At 38.4% G+C, this 26,704-nt stretch overlaps 1 protein-coding gene and 2 long non-coding RNA genes across 6 annotated transcripts in view; 1 reads left to right on the top strand and 2 right to left on the bottom strand.

Moving 5' to 3' along the window:
* The window catches only part of LOC109714231, a 32,146-nt gene extending 16,552 nt beyond the window's left edge, over positions 1-15,594 (top strand). The window contains exon 5 of one of the 2 annotated variants that reach the window (XR_002217270.1): positions 15,209-15,594. This is a non-coding gene — a long non-coding RNA (uncharacterized LOC109714231). The remainder of the gene's footprint in view (positions 1-15,208) is intronic. The other variant, XR_002217271.1, reaches the window with a different exon arrangement.
* LOC109714232 lies at positions 1,202-2,871 on the bottom strand. Of its 3 annotated transcripts, XR_002217273.1 has the most exons (6): positions 2,669-2,871; positions 2,412-2,480; positions 2,184-2,247; positions 1,812-1,890; positions 1,511-1,743; positions 1,202-1,287 (listed from the first exon to the last, which is right to left on the bottom strand). It is a non-coding gene; the product is annotated as an uncharacterized LOC109714232 (long non-coding RNA). The 3 variants fall into 3 exon arrangements; XR_002217274.1 differs by having other exon boundaries at positions 1,511-1,728; positions 2,412-2,871; XR_002217272.1 differs by having other exon boundaries at positions 2,412-2,871.
* On the bottom strand, positions 17,234-24,491 carry LOC109714230 (FAD-dependent urate hydroxylase). Its single transcript, XM_020238746.1, has 6 exons — positions 24,151-24,491; positions 20,808-20,954; positions 19,038-19,106; positions 18,723-18,888; positions 18,369-18,597; positions 17,234-17,936 (listed from the first exon to the last, which is right to left on the bottom strand). The coding sequence occupies exons 1-6, from the start codon at positions 24,240-24,242 to the stop codon at positions 17,404-17,406; spliced, it is 1,236 nt and encodes a 411-aa protein (XP_020094335.1). The 5' UTR covers positions 24,243-24,491; the 3' UTR covers positions 17,234-17,403.

The following is a 26,704-nucleotide window of genomic DNA, read 5'->3' on the forward strand; positions in this document are numbered from 1 at the left end:
TGCGTCGAATACGGATGGGCTGCAATCGGATGCCAATCGAAGAGGGCTCCCAGAGTCCTCTTCTATATCCACACTCCAAAACCCGAGAACGTAGGTGGAAATCCCAGAAAGGAAGAAGAGAAAGAAGAATAAAGATTTTTTCGTGGATTATCGAATTAGATCGTATCATATATGTTACGGGAGAGAAAATAGAACGTATTTATAGAATAACGGAACCCCTTAAAATATTCTGAATCCCACGTAGACATTAGAATTAGGATATCATAATAGATATCCACTAGAAGATACGTTTCTTAACTAATAAGAAACGTATTGTCACACCCCAATAATCCTACATTGGATAGGAATGGGAATGTGATTGGGTATATAAGAGACTTAGATACTAGTAATAATAACTGGGCTTAAGCATTTTGGGCCAGTTGTTGGGCCTAACGAGTTATTGTTGCTAGTGGGCTGGGTCGTTCCATTTGGTATCAGAGCTAGTTCACCAGCCGAAAATGTGTGGCGAGTCTCGGCTGAGCCAGGGTTTGAAAGACAATGTGATTAGCTATGCTGGAGTCTGAATGACAACGTAGCCGGCTATGCCAGGATTTGGATTACAAGGCTAGTAAGACGAGTCTCACAGCGCCAGGTGATCTTGGGCTGTGTGTGCGATTGGAGGACGTCAGGGCCTTAACGGGGGGAGTCTGTCACACCTCAATAATCCCTCATCGGATGTGTGTGCGATTGGAGGACGTCAGGGCCTTAACTGGGGGAGTCTATCACACCTCAATAATCCCACATCGGATAGAAATGGGGATGTGATTGGGTATATAAGAGACTTAGACACTAGTAATAATAACTGGGTTTAAACATTTTGGGTCGGTGGTTGGACCCAACGAGTTATTGTTGCTAGTGGGCTGGGTCGTTACACGTATAATTCATCTTTATCCTTATTAGGATAAATCCCAATCTACATCTTATGTGGATCGTCTTAAATTAAGACCCGCCAATATGGACACACCACATGGCAACAAGACCTTTATCTCATATACGAGACATAGGTCAAGAAAAATCAATGTACTCTAATCCAAGAAAGCAAAGCTATCTTTTCCACTACTACCAGGCATATGGCGTTCAATGTTTCTATACAAAGAGGGACTAAAATAAGGTGCAAATGATTGTAAAAATGAAAAGAGAAATCAGGGAAAGCACATTTTACCTTGCAGCATCGATGAAAACTTAACACTTTGCTCTGACGGTTTTAACCTCTTGAACTCTTACCGTATAGCAATCCACTTCTGTAACCTACTCCCCAAGTTTACATAAACAGTTAATAGTCGGAGGAAACTTGATGGTGAAAGGAATATACTAGCCAAACTCATAATAATAAGAAAATAAGCTTCGAAGTTATCAAAGATGCTATCACCAGTACAAGGAAGATACTAGCCAAACTCATGTTTTACTCTGATATCGCGGGGAAAAGCCAAACAAAATGTAGTTGGAAAAGTAATCAGAAGACTGAACTCACCAACGATGGCCAAGTCAAACATTTTCTCCTTTAATTGTCTCAACGGAAGGTTCCTCTAATGCAGTTAGTTTTGCAAAAGGAATCAAAGCAGACACTGCATTGTGAATGACATCAGGATCGATGAATCTGAAGCAATTGCATTTCCAATTTCCATTTCTACGTAGTATTGTCCATGATCCACTTGATAAGCATGATCTAGAAGACATATTGCAGAAGTACTGAACCAGGCTCAACTGGTCATGCAAAAAAATATTATTATGGACAAGAGAAAAGATTTACTCATAATTAATAGTCAACTTACTTTTAATTCCATAAACATTATGCCAGAAGTGAATGCTCTCATGATACCGTTCAGAATTGGTAACGGCTGCCATGTAAAGCTGCGATAAAGAAAAAGATTGACTGCTTCCTGTAGCTTATCCGAAAATGAAGACTAGAGAGTTGTTCTTGCCTCCCACTTTATCAAGTACAACGAAGTGTTAGTCAAGCAAAGTTGCTTAAATTTTCTTGATGGATTCTTTTCCTTTTTCTTTTGATAAAAGGAAGGAGATCATCTTTCACAAAGGTTGCAAGAACATCAAATCATACTTGCATGATGTCTGGGACTGAATAAACTTCCCTCAGCTAATAATTAAACTAAAGCAAAGTAATGAGCATAATGCATTAGTATTACCGAGGCGTGAGAAGGAAGAATAAGTCCTCCTGGTTTGAGCCATTTATCTCTGGCAAAAATTGCACTGCCCAGCATATTATGCAGTCAAGCAATAAATACATAAGATTCCTAGATCCTCAGAAGAAAATAAGTAATTCTCAGGAAGCTACATACGCACATCTAATCTTAACAATACACTAATCTAGTAATTCAAGAGTAATCTTAACAATACACTTGAATCAGATATACCTCATACTGGAGCGTGTAGCCCATCCATTCAGATATTATGACATCAACCGTCTCTTCAATCTCGACATCCTGAATTTAGGATTTTTGAAGTACTTAGACATGAAGTACTCAATAATCATAAGAAATATCACATATTTCTGTAAGTAATCTTGTATGTAGCCTAATTCTTCAGGATGAACCACGAAAAAGCATAAGAACAAACAAAAATAATTCTTAGAGAAAGTAAACAGAGATCGGTGAGAATATTTTATGACTACCGGAAAGACAAGGAAAGAGAAAAAGTTGGTGACAAACTCCCAGAGCTTTTCCTTGTTTTCTTGGCTGGTACTCCAAAAATGTATGTTAAACTGGTTGCTCCCTAAAAGTCGTGGATCTCAAAAAATTTTAAAAAAATCACTATGCATCAAAGACGCACAAATGGATGTCTATAAAAACTATGTGTTTCATCTAGTTTAGACAGATAAATTGCACCTGCCGATATCCTAATCCAAGCATCTGATGGCGCGCAATTATATATCAAGCCTACTATACTGGAGACTTATTATCATATTATAACAAGGTAGTGTTAAACCAAACGGTCCATTTGACATTCAAAATGGTGGGTCAATATTATGTCAGCCATTTTTATTTCTTTGTACAAGCAGTGTTTCCTTCAAAAAAACTCCACTTTCTGGTGCTCCCACCACACCCTCCCCCAACTATCCAAATATCCCAGATGAGTACAATGGATTGTGCAAAACATTTCATTTCCCACCTATCTTTTGCACTGAGTGCGTCTCTCCGTCCAACCAATTCATCCAACTAGAAGATGCCAAAAGTAGCCCTCCTCCTAAAAACTAAACAAACCACTAGTGTTTTCTGCTCTCAACTTTTGGCTGACATTTTTTCTATATTAATCTGGTATGAAGTATGAATCATGCTGCGACATCCCTATTTCATTCTTTTGCTGTTTCCACACTAGGAAATTATAGTTTGTAAGAAAAGAGAGAATCTTCAGTAAATAGATCTTGCCTATATTTATGAAATTTTGGAGGGCAGACAACTGTGACAAATTAGAATGTCTTTATGTTGATGATCTGAACAGGTCATAATGGTCCAAAAGCAATGACAAAAAATGGAATGAGAAAAATAGCCATCTTTGTTATATGCAAATTATCGCTAACGAAATTAATAGTGAGGGAAAGCTCAATTTGGGAGAATTGTCTATACATGCTTTACTTTTGGAAATCCTGAACACGAAAATGACCCGTTTTGAAAGGCTATTCATCACTACTTATGATTCTAATAGAGGGCTGCTCGAATTTACAACATAAGAGGTTTAGTACAGGTAAAAGACAAAGGACAGGTAAATAAGATGAGTGCAAGGAAACAAGAAATAAAGTGAAAAAAAGTAAATAATCTCAAATATAAGCTCTTACCAAGGAAACAGGAGCAACAAACCTCAATTCGTCTATGCAAAACCATAACCTTGTATGACAAATTATTATCTTCGACGTCTCGTTTAGCCAGAATATATCAAAACATACAAATAGATAAAAACAATTCATTCTCAACAAACAAATTGATAAAAGCAGTCGACAGACAACATCGAGTTGACACAAATGTACACATGTGCGCGCTTGTGTGCATACACCAGGACGCTAGAAAAAAATTTGCTAAACAATTCTATTAACAAGGAATTTGCATTGCTAATCTGGGATGAGATGCCAATCTGTGAAACCACATCCAAGCATTCAAAACATGCAGGAGAAAGCAACAAGAATAACTGGAATATCAGATATATCTACTAGCTCCATACAGATGGTTGATTGATACTTTGACAGTTGATTGGTAATGATATCACACATTCATAATGCAAACATATTGTAGACAGAAAAGAAATACAGTGTTACCTTGAAGCACCAGATTTAGGTCCAGGAAAGCAACTTAAAAAAAAATTAATTTCCAAAATCGAGAATGGAGAGCGAATTTATATTTGAGGTACACTTATGGATTCCGTTGTGTCTAGAGAACAACAATGTTGCTTATGAGAAGAACATGGAATGGTTATTGTCTAGTAAATCAAATCACACTAAAAATAACCCATTGGCCAGAAAGGCATAAATCAGAATTTGAAAAAAAAAAACACCGTAGCCAGAATCAGTATTTTTTCCAACATATGAACTTGTTCAGAATTTTGGATAGAGATGTCGGTCATATTAATAAGTAGAATAAAATTAACAAAAGGTACCTGAGTTGCAATAAAACTCACATTTACTCCGTATACCTGACAACATGTTGAGCACTTTTTGTGAAAAGAGAAAAGAGAACAAAAAAGAAATAAAACATAAAACCTGCTGATGTAACATAAGTGGACAGAAACCTATAGAACTAAAAAAAATAACCTTGATAACAGAGGGAACTATAATGTTTTAGCAGTGGCAATTACCCGCCTAGCACCAGCAAGAGCACAAACTATAGAAAGTACTCCAGTGCCACATCCAACATCTATTACAACCTGCAAGAATTATCAACAAGAGAAATAGCTAATCAAATTGTGAATATCCATCAGAAGTACAAATAGAGTAAAATCCTACTTGCTAGAGTACATGTGCCTTGTCGGTGATGAAATTTTGATGGTGCATGATGGCAGATTAGTAGCTTTCAGTTCGTACACGATCCTGTGATGTATGACTTGTGATTAGCAACAGCTTGGTCCTAGTGAGATTTTGACAATCACATTACGTAAAAGTAGAAAAGTGGTAATACAAAAGTAGAAAACGTAGTACATTCTGCCTCCACCCAAAAAATTAGAGAAAAACAGTCATTGTAGTTTCAATTAACCTCATATGATCACAGAAATGTCACGCCCCGAGCCCGATCCTTTTGGCCGGTTCAGGCGCGTCGAACAGACGCCGAATGGACAGAGTCTCCTATGTCCGCCCAAGGCTCAACATCCTGTACAAATAGAGTATGAATTTTGCACAAAACGGAAGCATACACAATGGCTTGCACGAGGGCAAGCAATTGCCAATAGTGAAAGTAATAAACTACACTTAGAAAATCATTTATATTTTTGCATCATTTCTTCTCTTTTACATGACATGATCTCAAAATATAAGTTTTTGCATTTAAATATAAAATCTTTAACAACATTCATATTCTTTTTCCTTTAACATCTATAGTTATCAAAATACAAAAGGTGATGTATAAAGGTATGCAACTACAAAATGAAAACCCACTCGGAAGGTCTCTATCTAGGGCAGGATGCCCTTACCGCGGTCGTCCGCCGGCTCGCTCGGTTCCGGCTCTGTGAAAAATGGGGTGTGAGAACTATAACAAAGTTTCCAGTGGGTTCGGCAACCGACCACGCCGACTTTTCCACTAGGTCCAAATCAGGCATAATAGAAGAATAGATAGATAGTAATCAAGCTAAAGCAAAAGCAGCTAATATGCCTGAACAATAAATAATGCTATGCTCAATATAGTACTCATGGTGAATGCAAGGTCACTGCTCAGAACCCAATCTCTAGGCTAGCCCGTAGGTTTCGCCCACAATAGACTCACCAACTCAAATCCCAAGTATCAGGGAGACTACTACACCCGACGGGACAGTCCTCTGGGGAGACTACTACACGGAGTGATGACAACTTCGGAGCACATCGCCCGAGGGGGAGCTCCACCCTCGAGCAAGGACTTAGAGGCGAATATAATCCAATCCTTAACTATAAGGATGTCAAGTTCAATCCATTCCTTAACTATAAGAAAGTCATGCACTATGACCCTTAACTCTAAGATTGAAATTGTCATAATGTCACTATCACACCTTTACTTCTTTACTTTCACTTGTGTCATATACATTACTATGTTCTTGTACACATGCCACACTTGTTTTCTAAGTGTTCCAACTCTAGCATTCTCGACTATCAATATCACTTTCTACTTCTATGTCAAGATGTCACATTTGTTTACTAAGTCCACTAAGTTCTTGTCACTTGTCATGCATAAATAGGGTTTATAAAATTGTCACTTTCTCGCAAGTAACTCACATGCATTTGTACTCACAACATGCAATGAAATGCTCACATATAACCCTACTATGCAATTTTATGCTCAATACACATATACTCAAATATGACACTTTAGATATAAAAGGAATTCCGAGGTCTTCGGAATGCACCACCCACCTTTGATGGTTGTAAGAAGGCTACGGTTCAATTCTTGAGATTTTAGGGCACCTACTTTCTCGCCTGCGGCAAAACGAAGCCAGATTAGGTTTTTTTTTTCAATAACCTTATCTAGACATTTTCGTAACGCCAAACGGAGTTGCCCCACGCGTCGGGAGTACCCCCAATTAGGTTTCTAAAAGGTCAATTTGCCTTAGAAACTCCCTAGGGCAAAAGCCCCAAATTTGGTGCCCTAACAACACCGTTTGCTCAATCCTAGGTTTTGATCTCTAATATAAGCAAAAGAGAGCTTGTCCAACATCTAGAAGCTCATTTAGGACTATCTAAACCATTTCTAGGGTTTAGAATGCAAACCCTAAAAATCCACCATTAGAGCACTTGAAGAAAACTATGGTTTTCATGTGTTCTAAGCCATTACTAGGTTTCTATACTCATTAGAAGATCAAAACCTAATTTTCTAGGGCATAAACCCAAACCCTATACCTATTGTCACAAAACAACTCACCTTAGCCCAAAGCTCTCCAAGGTCCTTCTTGTTGGAGAGATCCCAAGCCTTCAAAACCACCAAAACTCTTTCAAAAACCCTTCTTCTCCTTCCTCTCCTTGCTCCTTGGAGAGATTTCTAGAGAGAGAAAGAGAAAAATGAGAGGGAGTGAGGTGTGGGCTGTGAAAGAGAGAGGGGAGGGTGTTTGGGGTATTAACATATTGTCACAATTACAAAAAAACCCTCCACTTCTTTCTATTTGCAGCAGATTTCATTGTTGCTGCAAGACCAAAGTGTACCGGTACACGGTATTTTGTACCGGTACATTTTCTGTGCAGAGGCAACCTGAGAGCAAACTCCTCGGATTTTACCAAAGTGTACCGGTACACACCAGGGGTGTACCGGTACATTTTCGCGAAAAATCAAACCCGAGAGCAATCTCTTCTCGAGCTGCAGGGCTGTACCGGTGACAACTCGATGGTTGTACCGGTATACTTTGCCCAGAATGTTAGTTTTTCCCCGTTTTCAATTCTATTTCGCACCGATCAATGCTAAAACCTTTCTAACACTTCTTAAACTCATTTTTAGCCCTTCCAACCTTGTTGGAATGCTAAATAGAACTTACCCAACCATTTTTTTCACGTTGTTCATTTATAAATCGCGCCGAGCAATACTAAAATTTGTTTAACACTCTCGGGACTCGACTTTGACCCTTCCAACACTCTTGGTAGGTTAATTGAAACCCGCCCAATTAATCCATTCGCATACTTTAGTCAATTTGGCTAAAGTTCGCTATTTTCTATCGAGGTTTCGATACGTTACAAGAAATCAGCTTAAGAGAGCATGGCCATGGAGTAAAATAGGTTATGGTGAACCTTTTATTGTATCGTATAAGTGATAAGTCTGTTTGGGGAAATTTTGGATTAGTATAAATTATATTGTAAAACCATGTTTCTCAGCTCATGATACTTTCCACCTTACTATTCCGCTTCTGTTATTGTGAGAAATTGAATAAAAAGGAGACAATCTACAAATATGAATGAGATCTCATTATCTGAATCCTACTAGTTCCAAGTCAATGTTGTTAAGAAATCAATAAAAGTAGATACCTAGACCAAAATACTAGATAGACCAACTATAACAGCTGTGAAACCTCTCTGTCCAAATACAAGGGAAAAGAATCTATTTACCAGTAAAAGTTAAGTCCATTGGATATGATAACTATTAAAAAGTAGCACCGAGTGGTTTACCTCGCTCAGCAAATTTAAGTAGCATGTGACAGATTTAAAAATAACTATCTAATTGGGAGTAGACAAACGAAACGATCCAACTTTCGGCTTATGAACAATGACTTGTTGCAAAATTATAGTAGTAATAGCATGTCATAATATTAATTCATTTAAGCAACAACGAATCGGACAAAACAGTCTTTGATGGCATCCGCATGAAACTTATTACGTGCTTATTGTGACTTCCTGTTAAGTATGTTTCTAGGCTCATTTCCTATCAGATCGATCTTTTGGCTAATATGGTACTCTATAGCTAGTTCTAAACTCCATTCCGGGCGCTCGTGGATTCGACCACCACTTTGAACATTTAACGGTTTAAGTTCCCGCATTATTCTAATGTGTTAAATCCCCATCCCTAGTGTTACCAACTTTCCCATTTTTGACAATTTATGATTTGATTCTATAGCAATTTTAGCAACTCCCAAATCAATTACGGAAAATTCTAGCAATTATTTACCCATTGTAATAACTGGAACTTTTAAATCAAGGGAAATTTAGAATTTGAATTTGAAAATTGATTTAAATTGAATTTTATATATATATATATATATATATATATATAGGCCATGGCTACTATACTATTATGAGTATTGGAGCCCTCGTACTCATAAGTTGTTTTCAATGATGGAGCTTCCGAATCAACGATCCACTCCGTTAAATATGATCTAGAGTATTTAAAACTTCTAGAAAATAAATTTCGTAAATTTTCGAAATCATAATAAAGTCCATCAAGTGGGCATAAAATGAACGGTCAAAATCGAACAACGTCCTAAAAAAGGATGATCGGATCCTTCAATTCAAGATCGGAGTTATTGATCTTTATCTATATAGTGAATAGAATTTTCTATCAAAAATTAAATAAATTCCGATTCTTTTACACCGTTAAACTAGCAAGTATCCCATACCGGCCGTTAAAAATTGTCAAATTTGTGACATCTTGATCGTAAGGTAAATGATGTCGAAAAATTATAAAATTTGATTTCTAGAAGTTTTAAATGCTGTAAATAACATTTAACGGTGTGGATCGTTAATTCGGAAGCTCTATCATCGAAAATAACTTATGAGTATGAGGGCGATCGTACTCATAATAGTATAGTAGTCGGACCCTATATATATATATATATATATATATTCTATGCTATCGGATGCATAAAGTAGTTCATGCTTCCGATTTTTTAGCCTTTGGATCAAAGATTCTACGGTAGGGATGATAGCGGTCCGCTTAGGGTTGAGTGGTCCCCATTGGTTAATAATATTAATCCAATGGTTAGAAATAATCAATAGGGTTGATCTAAGGGCTAAAAAATTGGATGCACCAACTATCTTATGCTTCTGATAGTATAGTAGCTCTATTATATATATAGAGAGAGAGAGTTGAGCTAGAATACTATCGATAGCAAATGGGCTTCATTGCCACCCATTTGTTTTCGATGATAGAGCCTCAAATCGATGATCGGCACCGTTGAACATGATCTATACTACTTGAAGTGTTTAGAAATCAATTTTCAAATCTTTTCGACATCATTTGCCAAATGATCAAAGGGTTTCAAATTTTGTAATTTTAATGGTCGATATGAGACATTTTCTTGTTTAACGGCGTAAAGATATCCAAATCAATTGAATTTTTGTTAGAAAATTCTTTAAACTATTTAAAGAAAAATCTATACTCTTGATCTAGATTACAAAACTCCTATTATCATTTTTTAAAGAATATTCATTTTCAGCCGTTCATTTTTGTTTTCACTCGATGGATAAGAGAACAATATCGGTGTTGATACCAAAAAATTAACACGCCGACCTAACCCACGTATGAGCCAAAGAAATAAGGACACGTGGTACACCAGGAGTCGGTAATAAGGCGCCTAAAGGTCAAGAGCGTTTAGGCGGGAACGGTTGAGAAGTGGGGCGTAACTTCCATGATCATGGTTAAACCACTTCCCCCACTACTATAACCAACTAATAATGTGGGCTGATAAGATATTATAAATAGTAACTTTGAAGCCTGTAATAGAGGTCTTTCTCTCCCCTGAACGAGAAGACCACCGTATTTTCAATACTTTCCTTTCCTGCATTTATCATTTTCTAGGAGTAGTCTATATGTAATCTTTTTTATCCGCATTTATTACTTTCCTAGGAGTAGTTTTTAAGTTAGATCTTTGGAGTCTGTATGCCCCACGAGCACACTCTATTATAATCTAGATTTTTAGAGTCTGTATGCCCTTCGGGCACACTCTGTTTTGTATGAGTTTTCAACTTCATTTTAATATATAAAGACATTTGGCTCTTTCAGCCGACTAGTCACTGTGTATTCTATCTATTCGGCTCTTCGGCCGCTCCAAAATCTTGTGCATTCTGTACATTCGGCTCTTCCAGCCGAACCGAGTCTATAGTAAAGGTCTTCGAACTCGGCTAATCCGATCCCTCATCAGCCGAATCGCTTGATCCAGTCGAAGGGCGCAAACTTCAAGGGTCACTAATTATAGCCGTTCCGCATCCCGACGCGTTTCCTGAGGAAGATCTTTGACCGGATCAAAGAGAAGGAAATTCGGCTCCTAACAATCAGAAATGTATGAAATTTGATTTCTAAACACTTCAAGTGGTATAGATCATATTCAACGGTGTCGATCGTCGATTTGGAAGCTACATCATCGAAAACAAATGGGTGGCAACGGAGCGTTGTATCGATAGTTGGCTTGATCAACTATAATATTAGTATAATAATATATATATATATATATATATATATATTATATATAATATATATATATATATATATCTATATAGCAGGGCTGCTGTGCTCTCAGAGCACGGAGGCCTCCCGTTCTCCTAAGCGTTTTCGATGATGGAGTTTCCGAATCGACGATCGGCTCCGTTAAATTTGATCTAGCGTATTTGAAGTTTCTAGAAAATAATTTTGCGATTTTCGATATCATTTACCTAGCAATCGAAATGATTCAAAATCAATAATTTTTAACGCCTGAAAATAAAAATCCTATAAAAAGTGTGTGATATAGCACTAAAAGTTTCGATCAGAATATAGATCTTGTTGAGATAGTATAAAGAATTTTTGTTCAAATTCATTTGATTTGAATTCTTCTACACCATTAAACTGAAAACGGCAGATTCAACCATTAAAAATTATAGATTTTGAATCCTTTCGATCACTAGGGAAATGATATTAAAAAATCGCAAAAATTATTTCTAGAAACTTCAAATGCGCTAGATCAAGTCTAACGGAGCCGATCGTCGATTCGAAAATTCCATCATCGAACGGCTCAGGAGCACGAAGGCCTGCGTGCTCCTGAGAGACAGCAGCCCTGCTATATATATATAATATATATATATATATATATATATATATATATATAAGTGAGGCTACTATGCTATCGGAAGCACGGAGCTTCCGTGCTTCTAGCTCGTTTTCGATGTTGCGACTTTCGAATCGTCGATCGGCTCCGTTAAACTTGATCTAGAGTATTTGAAGTACCTAGAAAATAATTTTATGATTTTACGATATCATTGCCTAGTGAACGAACGGGCTCAAAATCAACGGCTGAAATAAAATCTTACAAAATATAATAATATGACATTAATTTAAATCAAAGATATTGATCTTGTTTTATAGTATAAAGAATTTTCTATCAAAATTTCACGTTGCTCTTGGATATTTCTACACCGTTAAACTTGCAAACGGCTCACTACGGCCATTGAAATTTATTGATTTTGAGCCCATTCGATCACTAGGCAAATGATATCGAAAAATAATAAATTTATTTCTAGGTACTCCAATACTCTAGATCAAGTTTACGGAGCCGATCGACGATTCGAAAGTCACAACATCGAAAATGAGGTGGAAGCACGGAAGGCTCCGTGCTTCCGATAGCATAGTAGCCTCTATATATATATATATATATATAAAACTAGGCTGGAATACTATTAATAGCACCAAGCTATTTGTGCTATTAGTTTTTTAGCCCTTGGATTGAGAAACGTGCGGTTAGGATGATGTGGGCCCCCTAGGGTTGAGTTGGTGGTTAGTTGAATAGTATAATCTAACAAGTAAAAATAATCAAAGGGTTAAATCTAACGGTGGAAAACTCGATAGCACCAAATCTTTGGTACTACCGATAGTATCCCAGCTGGACTCTATATATAATATGTATATATATATGTGATGTGTTGGTGGATCGTGAGAGGATGAGTTTCCTCGCGAATCCGCAACCAATTCAGGTGAAACAAAATTGTGATCTTGATGGTTCGGCAGTGCCGAAAGCGCTGGCGCAGTCCGTTCACAAATTCGACAAATGGATCTCCTGATATCGCACGATTAGCGAGAAGGGGTTGAAAGTGGCAAAACATAAATTTCGCAGAAGTCCCTACATTTTATGTACCAAATTGCGTGAAACCGCTTTTGGTGGTGTGTGTGCGCATTTTACTCGCGCCGTGAGGGACTCGGCACAAAATATCGCAAAGTAGTGGATTTATTTGCAAAATTACACCTTTGTATATATTGACCTTTAGGGTTTCATGGATGAAAAACCTAACCCTAGCCCTTTGCCACCCTGAGCTGAGCTCCCCAGCCGCCTCACCACCCTCCCCTGCCCTTGCCGCGCGCACCCCGGCCACCGGCGTGCACCTCCGGCCGTCGAAAAGCCCACATTCTCTTTCTCCCACTCCTTTACATTGCATTCACTTGGCTATCCATCCATGTCGAGAGCAAGTGGAGTGTCCATCTCCCTCCGGCCACTCACCAGTGCCTTTCCCTGCCGCCGTTCTCGAGCGCTGCCGCCGCGGCTACAACAACCCTCTGGCCATCTTGGGCAGGATCGGGCCGAGGTGACACTAAACCCCTTTCCCCACGCTGCCACCGCCCAGGGCCGCCCCACAGCCTTACTCAGACCTCTGTCGACCCGTCGCCATCACCCGGAGGCGCCCCAACCCGCGTAGTGGCCGGAGAAGCCGCCTGAACTCGAGACTGGTTGGTGCGGGCTCAGGTTGCTCCAACGCCGCCTCCCGTCGCCGCCAGCGTAAGTGCCGCCCTCCCCCGGTCGGCCACCCTCCCCTGTCACCGGCGCCCCCGCAGCCGAGCCGCCGCCGAGCCGCCGCCGGCCATGAGGAACCCCCCTGCTCGCAGTTAACAACTAGGGCTATTTTGGGTTGTTTTGGGTTTTCCTCACTATTTTGATGACTTGGGACCTTTTCGGCGCCTTTGGAGGTGAGCACAATGATCCCCGGTTAGTGCTGATCACAGTGCTTACCTCATTTGGGGTTAGTGACTCCCGGATCTGTGAGTTCAGCCCGGTTTGTTCTTGTGCACGTTGTTCACTGAAGTTTGGGTCGCTCCCACGTTTCCCACAGTGACCCACGGTGCTCCGAATAGTGAGCACAGCCTCTGCCTAGTTGAGACTGTCAACCGTTTCTTGGGTAACCTCAGAAACCCTCGGTTTGCGGCAATGGCCCATAAAACCCCACTTTTTACATAAAATATTGTGATTACGTGTAGTATTACGGGCTTTTATGCAAAATGCTGCCCCGCGGCTGCTGTGGGCTGCGTGTATGTGTGATAGGTGACCTCTCGACTGATCGTCCAAGGTCCGAAGCCCTTCGTGAAAATCGAATGTCGATTTCGGTACGTTTTTTGGTGAAAATCACTGGTGAAATGCAGTTTCGGTTTGGATTTCATCCAACGGTATTAGAATGCCTTGTATTTTGTCACTGAGCCTTGTTGGCTGGTCACCATCATCATTCTGACAGTTCGGAGGCGACGGGTGAGCCACGGTAGGTTCTGGTATCGAAATCGACACTTCCGGGAGCCCGGATCGGAACGATTATCCGACAATAATCGTTTTGATGTGAGACCTTGTGTTTGCTGCCAAGACATCCAAAATATTGTGTTTTGAGGCAGCGGGTGACTCGTGACACGAGTCGGTGAGTTCTGGGACAGTTAGTAGTTCCCGGCGGCATCCCGGTGTAATTTTCGGGATATATGGCGAGTTTCGGTGATCGGTTTTAGGAAACCGATTCTGGAAAAATGTGTGCGGTTTGTGAATTGTGTATTTTGAATTAGTGGGTTGGATACTGACTCGGTAGACCCTCCATAGGTCCGGTTGACGATCGTGTATAGTTCGGAGACAGACGCGACACTGATTTAGGTGGGTACTTCGATTTGTAGTCGATCGGTCTAGTGGTGCACGCATAGTGACGTTCCCTCCACCCTCTGTCTTTATGTTTCTCGCATTACCAATATTGTTGAGCCTAGCACCATGTGACATCATTACTTGTTACTCTACTCAGTTGTATCTCTATATCTGACTATCATGATTTAGGAGTAGAGCGGTTGATGATTATCTCGGTTCATGACATGACATTAATGTGACCTAGTTGGTTGGTTTGAGACTTTGATTGATGACCTATTCGGTCGGTTCACCCTGAGGGGTTGATTGATGGCTACTTGCTGACGACTACTGATCGTATTTGGATCGATCGCCACTACTCGTACGCATTTCACGTACCCTAGCTGTTTGGCCACCGCAAGTTCCGAAAAGTGGTCGGACTTCCGACCCGTGATCCCAGGAGCTTATACTAGGGTCATATGCCATTAGAGCGGCGTGGCATTTGCTTGAGATCCTTAATCGATATGGCGAATTCTGGATTGGATACTTCGGACTGATTGTCCGATTGACGCATATTGATGTACAATAGCGGTAGTTGCATTTATATACCTTGTTTCCTTACTTTACTTTGCTACTGTATCGTTGTTCCTAGTTACTTTTTGGTTACCAGTGAGTACACTTGCTCTCGTCGGCTTGCTGTACCCACTGGGAGATCTGTTGTTGGTTTCTCACCCCTCCATTTCAGGTGACGTTGGAGGTCTGAGTCGGGATGAGGCGTGAGGCACGCACGTAATGAGAGTAGAGTTCTCGGCTTGATTATCATCAGTTCTAGACCCATCGCTCTTTTGCTTTGAATAATGAATTAGACTATCGCGGTTCAGTTTATCCTTAATTAACTTGGTTATTATTTCATTCATATTATGGCTTTGAAAATTAAATAAAAGTATTTGTGGTTTTCATGTGGATTTATGGAAATGGTTTTCTAACTCTCGTGGTAGTCTGTTTTTTAAAGAAAAAGTTTTCGTGTGGAAAACGGTTTAAAAAAAAAAAATTTGCTTTTCGTGATTCTAATATTTCAAAATGAGTTTTCAGGTGGGAAACGTTTTTAAATAATAGATGTAAATTTATAAATGAAACATTGTAACATTGTGATTGATTGAATGTAAATCGTAATATTGTGATGTGGTGAATGTATACATGATTTGTGCATATTTATGGTTGTATCTTGTACTTGTGCGATGCCGTACAAATATAGAAGAGATTCTGTTCGTGTGAACAGTGGGTTTCCTATATTTGTGGCTGGTCTGGTATCCTCTAGAGTCAAGATTTTCAAAAAAAAAAAAAGATTTGGATTTATCTCCTTAAAGAGATGCAAAAAGCTTGAAATCTTAAGGTATGCAAAACTTTGTCTGAAACTCAGGAGTTTCGGCCTGCTGATCATGTGCATGATGTTTAATCATTTTGATTGCTAGAGATAAAGATAAAATCTGAAGATGAGGATGAAAAATATGATGATTGGCGACGAAGATGAAGACCGACGAAGATGAAGGCCGACTTCACCCCACCCAAAAGCTACTAAGGCCATTCCTGCAGACTACGTTATGGCTACTTCAACGCTGGTGGCATGGAAACTAGCTAGGCTTACTCTGTTTGGTTGAGAATTGATTGGTGGTCCTTTTTCAGCCTTTCCCTCGCTCTATATTTATAGCCTCTTTAGTTCGCATCCTAATCTGGGCCATTCGATTAATTTTGATAGGATCTGAAAACTGACCATGAAAGTTTAAGCTGTATGTCCGAACGAACACGTAGAAAGTATTCCGACTCTGCACTATCTGTGCCTGACATATAATTAAGACATATACAATCCAACACTTAAACTCAGTGGGTTTGAATTAAGCTTAAATACATGTGCTGAACCCCCTTTCATGTTTAACCTAAATATTATTTTATTTATAAATAAATGAAAATATATAAATATTATTTATATAAAAAATGAATACAAGTTTGTAAAAATTTATACATATAATCATGTCATAATTAATAGAATATATACAGACAAACATCTTAGCTGGGCTAGGCTTGGGCTTAAATGCGACTCCTAGCTCTTGGTTAATTAATATTCTCACAATAAATTCTGATGCCCGTGGAAACTAATTAACAGCATCAGATCTGACCGCCATCGTCCATCTGTTACTTGCTAGCTTTACTGAAATCCTATTAACTCGTATCTACGTACGGACGCCATATTAATTCCACCGAAAAACAACACAGCAAAGCGATATCTTGACAATGAATATTTGATTATACGAGCCCAGCTATGGTGCTTGTGAAAGCACCAAACACTTGGTGCTTGTAAGTTTTTTACCGTTAGATCCACTTCTCGGATCATTTTCAACCATTAGATTATACTATTCAACCAACCACCGACTCAACCCTAAGGAACCCACATCATCCTAACCGCATATCTCTTAATTCAATGGCTAAAAATCTACAAGCACCAATAACTTGGTACTTTTAAAAGCATAGGAGCTCAATTCTTGATTATACATTGATGCTCTCGTTATACTTAGTTTTCGGCCAATAAGATAGATCTCAGAAAGAATGAGCAGCAGTAAATTAGTTAACAAAGATAATTAATATAACTCATCATTCAGATACTCTGTTTAACACCAGCAACTCTCTTTTATTATAAGTGGCTGTAGTTTTTACATCTGCAGGTTAACAAGAGAATAAGTTAAAATATGTTCATTTTGTCACGAGGCTGCAGGAATGAGAAAGATATTGGATTCTCTTTTTTTGCATTTATTAACTTACGTTTCAATTAACATTACAACAACAAGACATCGACAGTCAACAATACAAATAAAACATCACCAAAAGCTACGGTTTACAAAGTTTCAAAATCAAGATGGGAGGGGAGTACAGCAGTGGTAACTAATTTTACAGCTTGCCACAGTCATAGTCGCCCATCTTCATCAGCGTTTTGGCCATTATTCCTGACAAAATCTTCTCCCTCAAAAAGCCTATGAATGCGTTATCACTTTGCTGAATAAAACCGATGACATAAGCTGTCACAATCAATTGAATGCCCCTCCATCTCCTGTTCTCGGCGTACTTCTTCAATCCGTCCTTAATTCTCTCATATTCTCCCTTTTTACCTCCTTTATCCTCCCCGCGGATGGCTTCGCCTAAGCACCGAGCAAGAACAACGCTATCTTCAAGCGCCGAGCAACCGCCCTGACCTAAGTCGGGGGTCATCGGGTGGAAGGCGTCTCCGGCTACGCACACATTTTCTTTAGTAATATTGCCATATAGTAAAGAGACGGGAGATCGATACCTAAGAGGAGATGAGACCACATCACTCATTTCGCTAACTTCGATGACTTGTATCACCTCATCAGGGACTTTCGCATGCTTAAGCTTCTTCAGAACATATTCTCTCATTTTGCTCGTGTTTTCCTCCACCTCTTTTTCTGTTCAATAAATAAACAATAAATTCAAATTTTTCTATCGATGATGAAATATGACGCAATTTATTTAATGAAAGAAATGGCATCGTAAAAGAAATTTCATCTCACTACTATGGTCTACAAAACCATGCAGCAGTAATTTTAACGGAAAGTTAAAACTTTTAAAACAAATTAATACCTCACCTACATTGCATTTTGAAATGACTATACAAAATATTCCACCAACTAGTAAAGTATACTGTTAGATTACAAAACATTGCATCAAAAAGAGTACAAACACAATTAAGATTTGAATGAAAGGTAGTGAAATGAAAAACAAGTGAAGGGACTTTTTGGAAAAACAAGTATCTTCTAACATCTGTACATATTTGTGTAACCATAGATTATTGCATACACAACGGAAAAAAAAAAAAAAAAAAAAAAAAACAATCATACCGTCAGCAGAAGGAGTCCATGTGAAGAACCAGTATAAACTTTGCTCTGAACAGGGCAATAAACCTGCGCGAAATCCCTCGCCAAAGAGCTGCAAAAATTCAGGTTGAAACCCATGGCCATTTGGGAACTCCGCAAGACCTCTAGTAGCAGAACGCCCTGAGAAGGATGGCTTCTTCAGACCCAACCATTTTGCTACAATTGAATTTACTCCATCACACCCTATCAGTACCTGTTACCCAGAAAATAGTCATTAAAAAAAATAAATAAACAGATTCAAACTAATTATGCTTCTAATTTAGTTCTACATTTTTATATTTTTTTGGATATCATCTGCACATTATACTATTTAAGTACCTTCGTTCTGATTATGGATCCATCAGCCAAATGTACGAGCTTTATGTTGCCATCCTCCTCTATCGAGACGATCTTTGATGAGTATCTAATGGTGCCTCTAGGTAGCTCCTCCTCCAAGGTTTCTAACAAAAAGTTCCTCTTCACACAATAAATTTCATGCATTCCACTGCATCGAATAATCATGCAATCGCATTAGTTAACCAATCAAGTGTTTAAAAGTGCAAGGGAAAAAAATACCGAAAGTCTTTTAATCATGCGTTCAACAAATTCGCTTCACAATTTGCAAGGGTATAAACTCGCCAACGTATTACTCACCTTCTTCCTTGAGCCATTAAATTCAATTTCGTAGCAGTTTCGCCACTAGATGCAGACTTAACGACCAACCTGCAAGAATAAATAAACAACTTTAACTAGCCTTTGAAGTAGATCCTATTTGTGTATAGAAAATGAAATAAAACAAATCTAGCAAATTAAACAAGTCACTTACTATGAACTAAACAAAAGGTACCAAACAATAAGATGTCACCGGACTTCCATATTGTGTCATAACTAGTTAAAAGCTTAACCGATAGTACACCTTATTAGTGATTACAGATAGCTTAATATTTTATATTATCATACAAATGCTAGGAATCTTATTAGTAGTTATATTACCTTTGATTCTATAGCCAAAAAAGACCTTTTATTGTACTGATTTGAACCAATAGAATTCCTCATTTACACGTCTTTGGTGCACAACAATGTAGTAAAAAATAAAAGCGACTGCATTGTTCACTCTTGTCGTGAGAACTCTCCCAAACTTGACTGAGCCGAAAATCACAAACCAGGCATCGAGGAAACTAAGCATGGAGATATAGAGTTAACAAAAAATGCTATACAAGAGAAAAGCGAACAAAAAGGTAGATTATGATGAGAATTTCATAGACCTTGAAAGCTTACTAAATTTCCTCCTTGGCTTCATAGTTGAGTGCGAATTTGCTAAGCTACAATATTTGAATTTCCCTTATCGTCCATCTCTTTAAACATACAATTAATGTTTGGCTTAGTAGCACTTAAACCATGTGGCCATAAAACAAGGGAAGTGGCTTTTTATGTGCACAAATCTAGAATCTTTTTAACTCCTTGTGCTAGAGAGAGAGTAGCTGAGATGACCAACTTTGTTAGGAAAAAGATGTGGCTCCCAGATGACATCAGAAACAAGAACTTAAAACTCTAGCCAGTATTTAGCAATAAAGTTTAAGGGGAAAAAAAAAAGAAAATTATCACATGCATATTGATGAAACTTATCACCTATTGATTTACAGCTATCAGCTGGGGAAGCATTCTTCTTGGTGAAGAAGAAATTTAAAATTATAAATCATCAGTGCTAACACCACTAGCCATGGTATGGACCAGAAAAATTGTATAAAAACAGCATTACAAGGCTTTTGGGTTATACAAGCCCACATGCTACATAAAGTACAATTATAAATATTGGATGGTATGCTTATTGTCTCAACCATAGCAACTCAGATGCCCAACTTAGCTATACAAAGATACAAGTTCTTGTAGGAGAACAGATAAGCACTATTCTGATTGTCACTATTCCCACCAAAAATTTGTCTATGAAAGGGAGTAATACTGATGCTCGTCAGTTTGTCACTTTGATAGCATACAAATCATTATTCTAAGTCAAAAGTATGATACTAAGATGTAGGTTTCCAATTTCTAGGGTGCACCAAATCGTTATGTTGTGTTCTCACAACTTCTCCACGAATTCGTCATGCTTACAGGAATCACCACACGACTTACATGAGTGGATTAAGATTGTCCAAAAATCAGCTTTAATGCGAATTGATAGGAGATTTTCGATCCAACCAAAGTCTATATATGGTTAATTCAAGAATGTGATATATGTAATAGAAATAATCTGAGCCAAAAACTTAAGCATGTAGGTTTGAGATCCTTACTATTACATATCAAGCCACAAGATTTTCCTCATATATTGTTGATATGTTGGCATTATGATGAAGAGAGCTTTGATTAGTTCATAGACGCGTTCCAAGAGTGCTATATAACGTGTAGTAGTAGTCAGTATAATAGTACCTCTGGCCTCGAAGGTGGTGGGCCCTGATGGTGTCGCCTACACCGAGAGCGTCGAGCGCCCTCCATGCGTTCGTCCATGTCGTGAACGCAAACCCCGCAGCTCGCAGCGTCGGTGACGACTCCAACACCACGCTTCTAATGCCCTGCCTGCAAACCCCCAACGCTGTTACTATGTTGTCACCGTCTTATGTGTATACTGTATGGTGCAACTGATAACTACTAATATACTCATTTTACCCTCACAGATGATGAAAAGATAAAAAATAATAATAATAATTAGAAGATAGTATTGAGATCGCTTTCGTAAAGTTATATCAATTGAGAGAATATAAAAGATTTTTATTCATTTGTAAGAATATAAAGAGTATTTTAATAAGTTACTTGGTTATAACACATATTTATGCGTGAAATAGTGATGGAACAATAATGCCATTAGGTTAACTGCTATAACTTTAAATTTTTAGAAGGTAAAATAGAGATTTTTAAAAAGACGTGTGAGTACAAAAATAGATATTTATCGAAACTTTCTAAATTTTATCGTTAATAAAGTTTTCAATTTAATTGGTGAAACTCACTTAACTTAGAAAATTCCGAAGTGGAGGAACATGTCAATAAAAAAAAAAAATGCTACTTGTACACCCCAAAGGGACGCGTATACCTTGCACTAATGGATCCTAGGATTTAAAAAAAAGCTTTTAATTTTTATGGCTAAATTACAGAAAATTCTCCAATCAAAACCGGATTTTTCACCTCCCCCCATTTAAAAACCTACACTTTGTCCCCTTAAAATAAAAAAATATTCATAGGGAGTACTGTGTTAATTGTGATGACAAAATGATCAAATTGCCCCTCACTCTCTTCATCTCCTCCCTAATTTTGCTCATCCGCAGCCTCTCCTCCACCATCCTTTGCGCCTCCCTCGACCCAGACTCCGACTCTATTTCCTTCACCTACTCCCCTGCTTCTTCTGCATCCTTGCTGCCCCTCCATTTCGACAACGGTAGGGAGGAGATCGGGGTGCGCGTGGACCGAGAGATGGCCGAGGGCGGGGGCAAGGGCTAGCAGTGGAGGAAGGCAACGGTGTGTGTGTCGGTGCGAACGGAGGGGTGGGCGAGGGCGAAGCGACGGAGGAGGACGAGGTGGCAAAGTCGAGGACGTTGATGAGGAGGGAGGAGGCGCATTTGAGATGAGGATTTCAAGGATATTTTTGGGTATAAAAAAAATATAATAATAGGATATAAAGGGAACCCTAACGTAACATTAATGGCGGGAGCCAAAATGAACATTTTTTATTTTTTAAGAGGGCAAAATGCAAATTTTTAAATAACAGGAGGGAAAGTAAAAAAGTGGTTATTGACAGGGAGTTTTCTATCCTTTTATTATTAAAAAAATTTGACAAGATAAAAATCAATTCTAGGTCCCTAGATCACGAGGTATAAGTATTTAGTATTAATATATAAACATGAGGCGAAGTGCGAAAGTAGATATTTATAGAGACGCAATATTTTGGTTCAGAACGGTTTTTGAAAACCTAAGATCGAATTTGAATAAAAATCAAAACTCAAAATTGTACCAAAACCTGATTGGGTATAAAAGTTCAAAATTCGAAGCTGAATTAAAATAAAAATTGAATTCCGTACAAGACTGAGAAACAAAACCCGGCTATTTAATATACTAGATATTAAATAAAATTATTAATATATATTAATTATTAAAATAAATATAAAAAATTATATTTTTATATCTAAAATATATTTTTATAGAGATTTATCTTTGAGTTCAAATTCTATAAAAGGGGTAAAACTGCGATAGTTGGCTGGATCAAAACTATGAGATGATTAAAAAGCATGTGATGAATGAAAACCATAATTAGTTTGGTCTCTATGCTTTTCTTTTTAAGTAAAAATTGGATAAATGGATCTCTCAAAAAAAAAAAAAAAATTGGATAAATGGGCTGCCCGGCCCGGCACTCCTCGAGCCGAGCTACAGCACTGTAGCACCCGTGCCGGGCCAGTCCGGCTCGAACCTCCGGGCCGTGCTGGGCCGCGCCTTTGTGGCCAGACGACCCGGCACGACACGGCCCGAAATGGCCTTGAGTATGCCGGGCCTAGGAGAGGCGGGCGGCTGGGCACGGCACGGCCCGTTTGGACCGTGCCAGCCGGGCCAGGACGACCCGGACCCCTAAGGCCCAAAGCAAGGGCCTAAGCTCCTGGGGAGGAGGGAGGCCCTCCTCCTCCCCAGGAGCTTGAGGACAGACGCCCATGGCGCCTCCCTGGCCCCGGCTCCAGCACCTAAGGCCTCGGCCCCGGCCCTCAAATCCAAGGCCCCACCCCGTCCGGCCATCCCCCTCCACCTCCCCGACCTTCTCCCCCGGCGCCCCCTACAGGCAGACCTCCTTCCCGGCAACCTACTCCGAGAACCCCTCCTCCCCGAAAACCCTACCTCCTTTGGAAAACCCCGGCACCTCCCGCCTCCGTTAATTTTGTTTTCAAAAAAAAATAATACAAATTTATTATTTTTTTTAAAATTAAATATTTACTATATTATAATTATTTTTATAAAATTTTTAAATGATTTAATCAAATTTAAACTAATTTTTTTTAAAAAAATTAAAAATAAATATTTTAAGAGGCAGCCCAAAGCCCGGCCAGGCCCGGCCCGTGCATTCCGGGCCGAAGGGCCGTGCCGGGCAAGAGGCTAGGGGGCTCGGGCCTGGCCCGGCATGGCCCGAAATTGAAACCGGGTTGGGCCGGCAAACCACTAACCCGTTTCGGCCCGAAAAATACGGCCCGGCACAGCCCACATTACACCCTAGCCATGTATAAGGATGTGTTTCATTGGCCATAAAATTTACTAAAAATTATTTTTTGATTTGAAAAATTAATTTTCATATGTATGTATAGTCGTAAAAGAAAATCAAAAATTATTTTTATAGATTTGAAAAAAAATAAAATGTTTTCATTTTCGGCATATTTTCGGCACAAAACAAGAATTCAACCTGCGTAAATTTTTTTCTATTCGTTGTTTTCCATCGAAGCAGACAAATATTATTATTATTTTTTCATCCAAACAAATACTTATATATATATTTTTTTTTTTTCTACAAACCAACCACTATAAAAGATGGAGCTTTTTTTTCACCAAAGTTTTTAATAAAAATTTATTTTCATGATTTTTGGTCCAACCAAACACTCTCTTAAATGTAAAAGTACGAATATCGAATAAAAGAGTACGTTTGAGAATTAGAGTGAAGCTCGACTAGAATATATGTTAAAAATTAGCAGTAGCACAAAATGGGTTACTATAACTAAAGAGTGGGGAGATGGAGATGTAGAGGGCTCACCTGTGCAGACCGAGCGCAGTGGCGAGGCCGGCGATGCCGGCGCCGACAATCACGATGTTCTCGGCGGCCTCCGTCGACGTCGGTTGCTGCATGGCGATCGAACAACTCTTGTTCCGACGAGGGGAGAGAATTAAGAGAGACGACAGAATTACAAGGAGGAAGGGACGGCGCAGGTTTGGAATTGAAGAGGATCAGGCGGCTGATCAGTTAATAACTTCATATATATATATAGAGAGAGAGAGAGAGAGAGAGAGATATAGGGAGAGAGAGGAAGGTTTGGAGGAAGGAGAGGGAGTGTTGTAATTGCTGATAAAGGAATGAATGAAGAGTGCGAGGAAGGAGTGCGGAGTGACTTACGTCATTGCTGATTAAAGCTGATTTTAGCTGTAGGACCATAGCGGCGACTGCAGCCTACCGCCACAATAATTTTTTTTTAGAGAAATCAAATATAAAATAAAAAATAAATATAAATAATATAAAAAATTATTATATATAATTGTTAAAAAATATTGTTTTTTTAAAAAATGTATCGTTTGGACATACTTTTTTTAATTTCTTTCTTTTTTTTTGCATTTAGTTTCTTAACAAATTTTTTTTTAAATAGTTTTATAAAATTTATATTTATAAAATTGATCACATTTTTTCAATATGAGCGTCACGTAAGTGTCATATTAGAAGTGGAGTTTATGTTGAATACAATAAAATATTTACTGTGTTCAAATACGATAAATGATTTATCGTATTTTTCCTTTCTATCTTTTTTACTAACAGGTCGCCGTGGTATAAGATCTCCGAGATCGTGTAAGGAACCACCGTGTAGGGAGGCGGAGAACTGGACGAGGCGGGGTGCGGCAGTATCGTCGGAGGAGGAGGAGGAGAGGAGATGCGGCAGGGGGTGGCGGCGGCAGAAGCTCGACACAAAGAGAAATGGAGGAAACTTAGGGAGAGAATGAGAGGGAGAGAGATCGAGTGGAAGTTAGATAATTTTATTTTTTTCACTCAAGTTATTATTATTTTTAAAAAAGTGTAAAATAAATTTTTATATTTTAATAGGTGTAAAAAATACTTTTTATTTATTTATTAAAATAAAATTGAATTAATTAGCTAATAAAATAAAGTTAAATTATAAAGCAGACTAGATTGGAACGTGCTAGCCACATTTTTGGACTGTAGCCCGCAGACGTATGCAGGTGAGTCCTCATAGTCTCCTTCCGGAAGGAGAAATTATTGCTATTATTTTAATTTAAATGGTTCGGAAACCTAATCTTCGGGTACGGCACATTTTTGTAAAAAAAAATATTATTGTTGTAGTAGTGTGTAACAGGTGGCTTTTGTTTGAGTGCTGTTATTTTTAAATGGGATGCAGTGACTAATCTTGTCAGTTTGCAGGCGCTCAATTCACCGTACTTTAATTTATATTAAAATTTAATTTAGTATATAAAAAATATATTTACACGTACTATATATATATATATTATATATTAATATATATATATTTATATATATATATATAGAGTGAGGTTACTATTCTATCGGAAGCATGGAGCCTTTCGTACTTCCAACCTCGTTTCGATGTTGCGACTCTCGAATCGTCGATCCGCTCCATTAAACTTGATCTAGAGTATTGGAGTGCCTAGAAATAAATTTTATATTTTTCGATATCATTTGCCTAGTGATCGAATGGGCTAAAAACAACAAATTTCAATGGCCGTAGTGAGCCGTTGTCAAGTTTAACGGTGTAGAAATATCCAAATCACGTGAAATTTGATAGAAAATTCTTTATACTATTAAAACAAGATCAATATCTTTGATTTAAAATTTTAATGTCATATTATTAATTTTATAAGATTTTTATTTTCAGCCGTTGATTTTGAGCCCCTTCGTTCACTAGGCAAATGATATCGTAAAATCATAAAATTTATTTTCTAGGTACTTCAATACTCTAGATCAAGTTTAACGGAGCCGATCGACGATTCGAAAGTCCGAACATCGAAAACGAGCTGGAAGCACGGAAGGCTCCGTGCTTCCGATAGCATAGTAGCCTCAACTATATATATATATATATATATATATATATATATATATATAGAATTGAGCTAAATACTTTTACAAGTATACCCATGATGCTATTAGGTTTTAGCCATTGGATCTACTCCTTGATTACTAATAGCCCTTGGTATCAAACACTATTCCACCTACCACACCTATCACCACCTACCACCATCATCTCAACTCACATCTCTCCATCCAATGGCTAAAAAACAAAACACCACTTCCATAATACTTTACAAGTATTTTAGCTCAACTCTATATATGTATATATATATATATAAGAGTTGAGTTGGAATACTATCGTGGCAACGAGCTCCGTTCACACCATTTGTTTTCGATGATGAAGCCTCCAAATGCGACGATCGGCACCGATGAACGTGATCTATACACTTGAAGTATCTAGAAACACAATTTCATACTTTTTCGATATTGTTTCCTTATCCATCGAGTGGACACAAAAATGAAGCGCTGAAAATGAATATCTTTGTAAAATGATGATAGA

This window comes from Ananas comosus, linkage group 8 (genome assembly GCF_001540865.1).
Source record: "Ananas comosus cultivar F153 linkage group 8, ASM154086v1, whole genome shotgun sequence".
NCBI lineage: Eukaryota > Viridiplantae > Streptophyta > Magnoliopsida > Poales > Bromeliaceae > Ananas > Ananas comosus.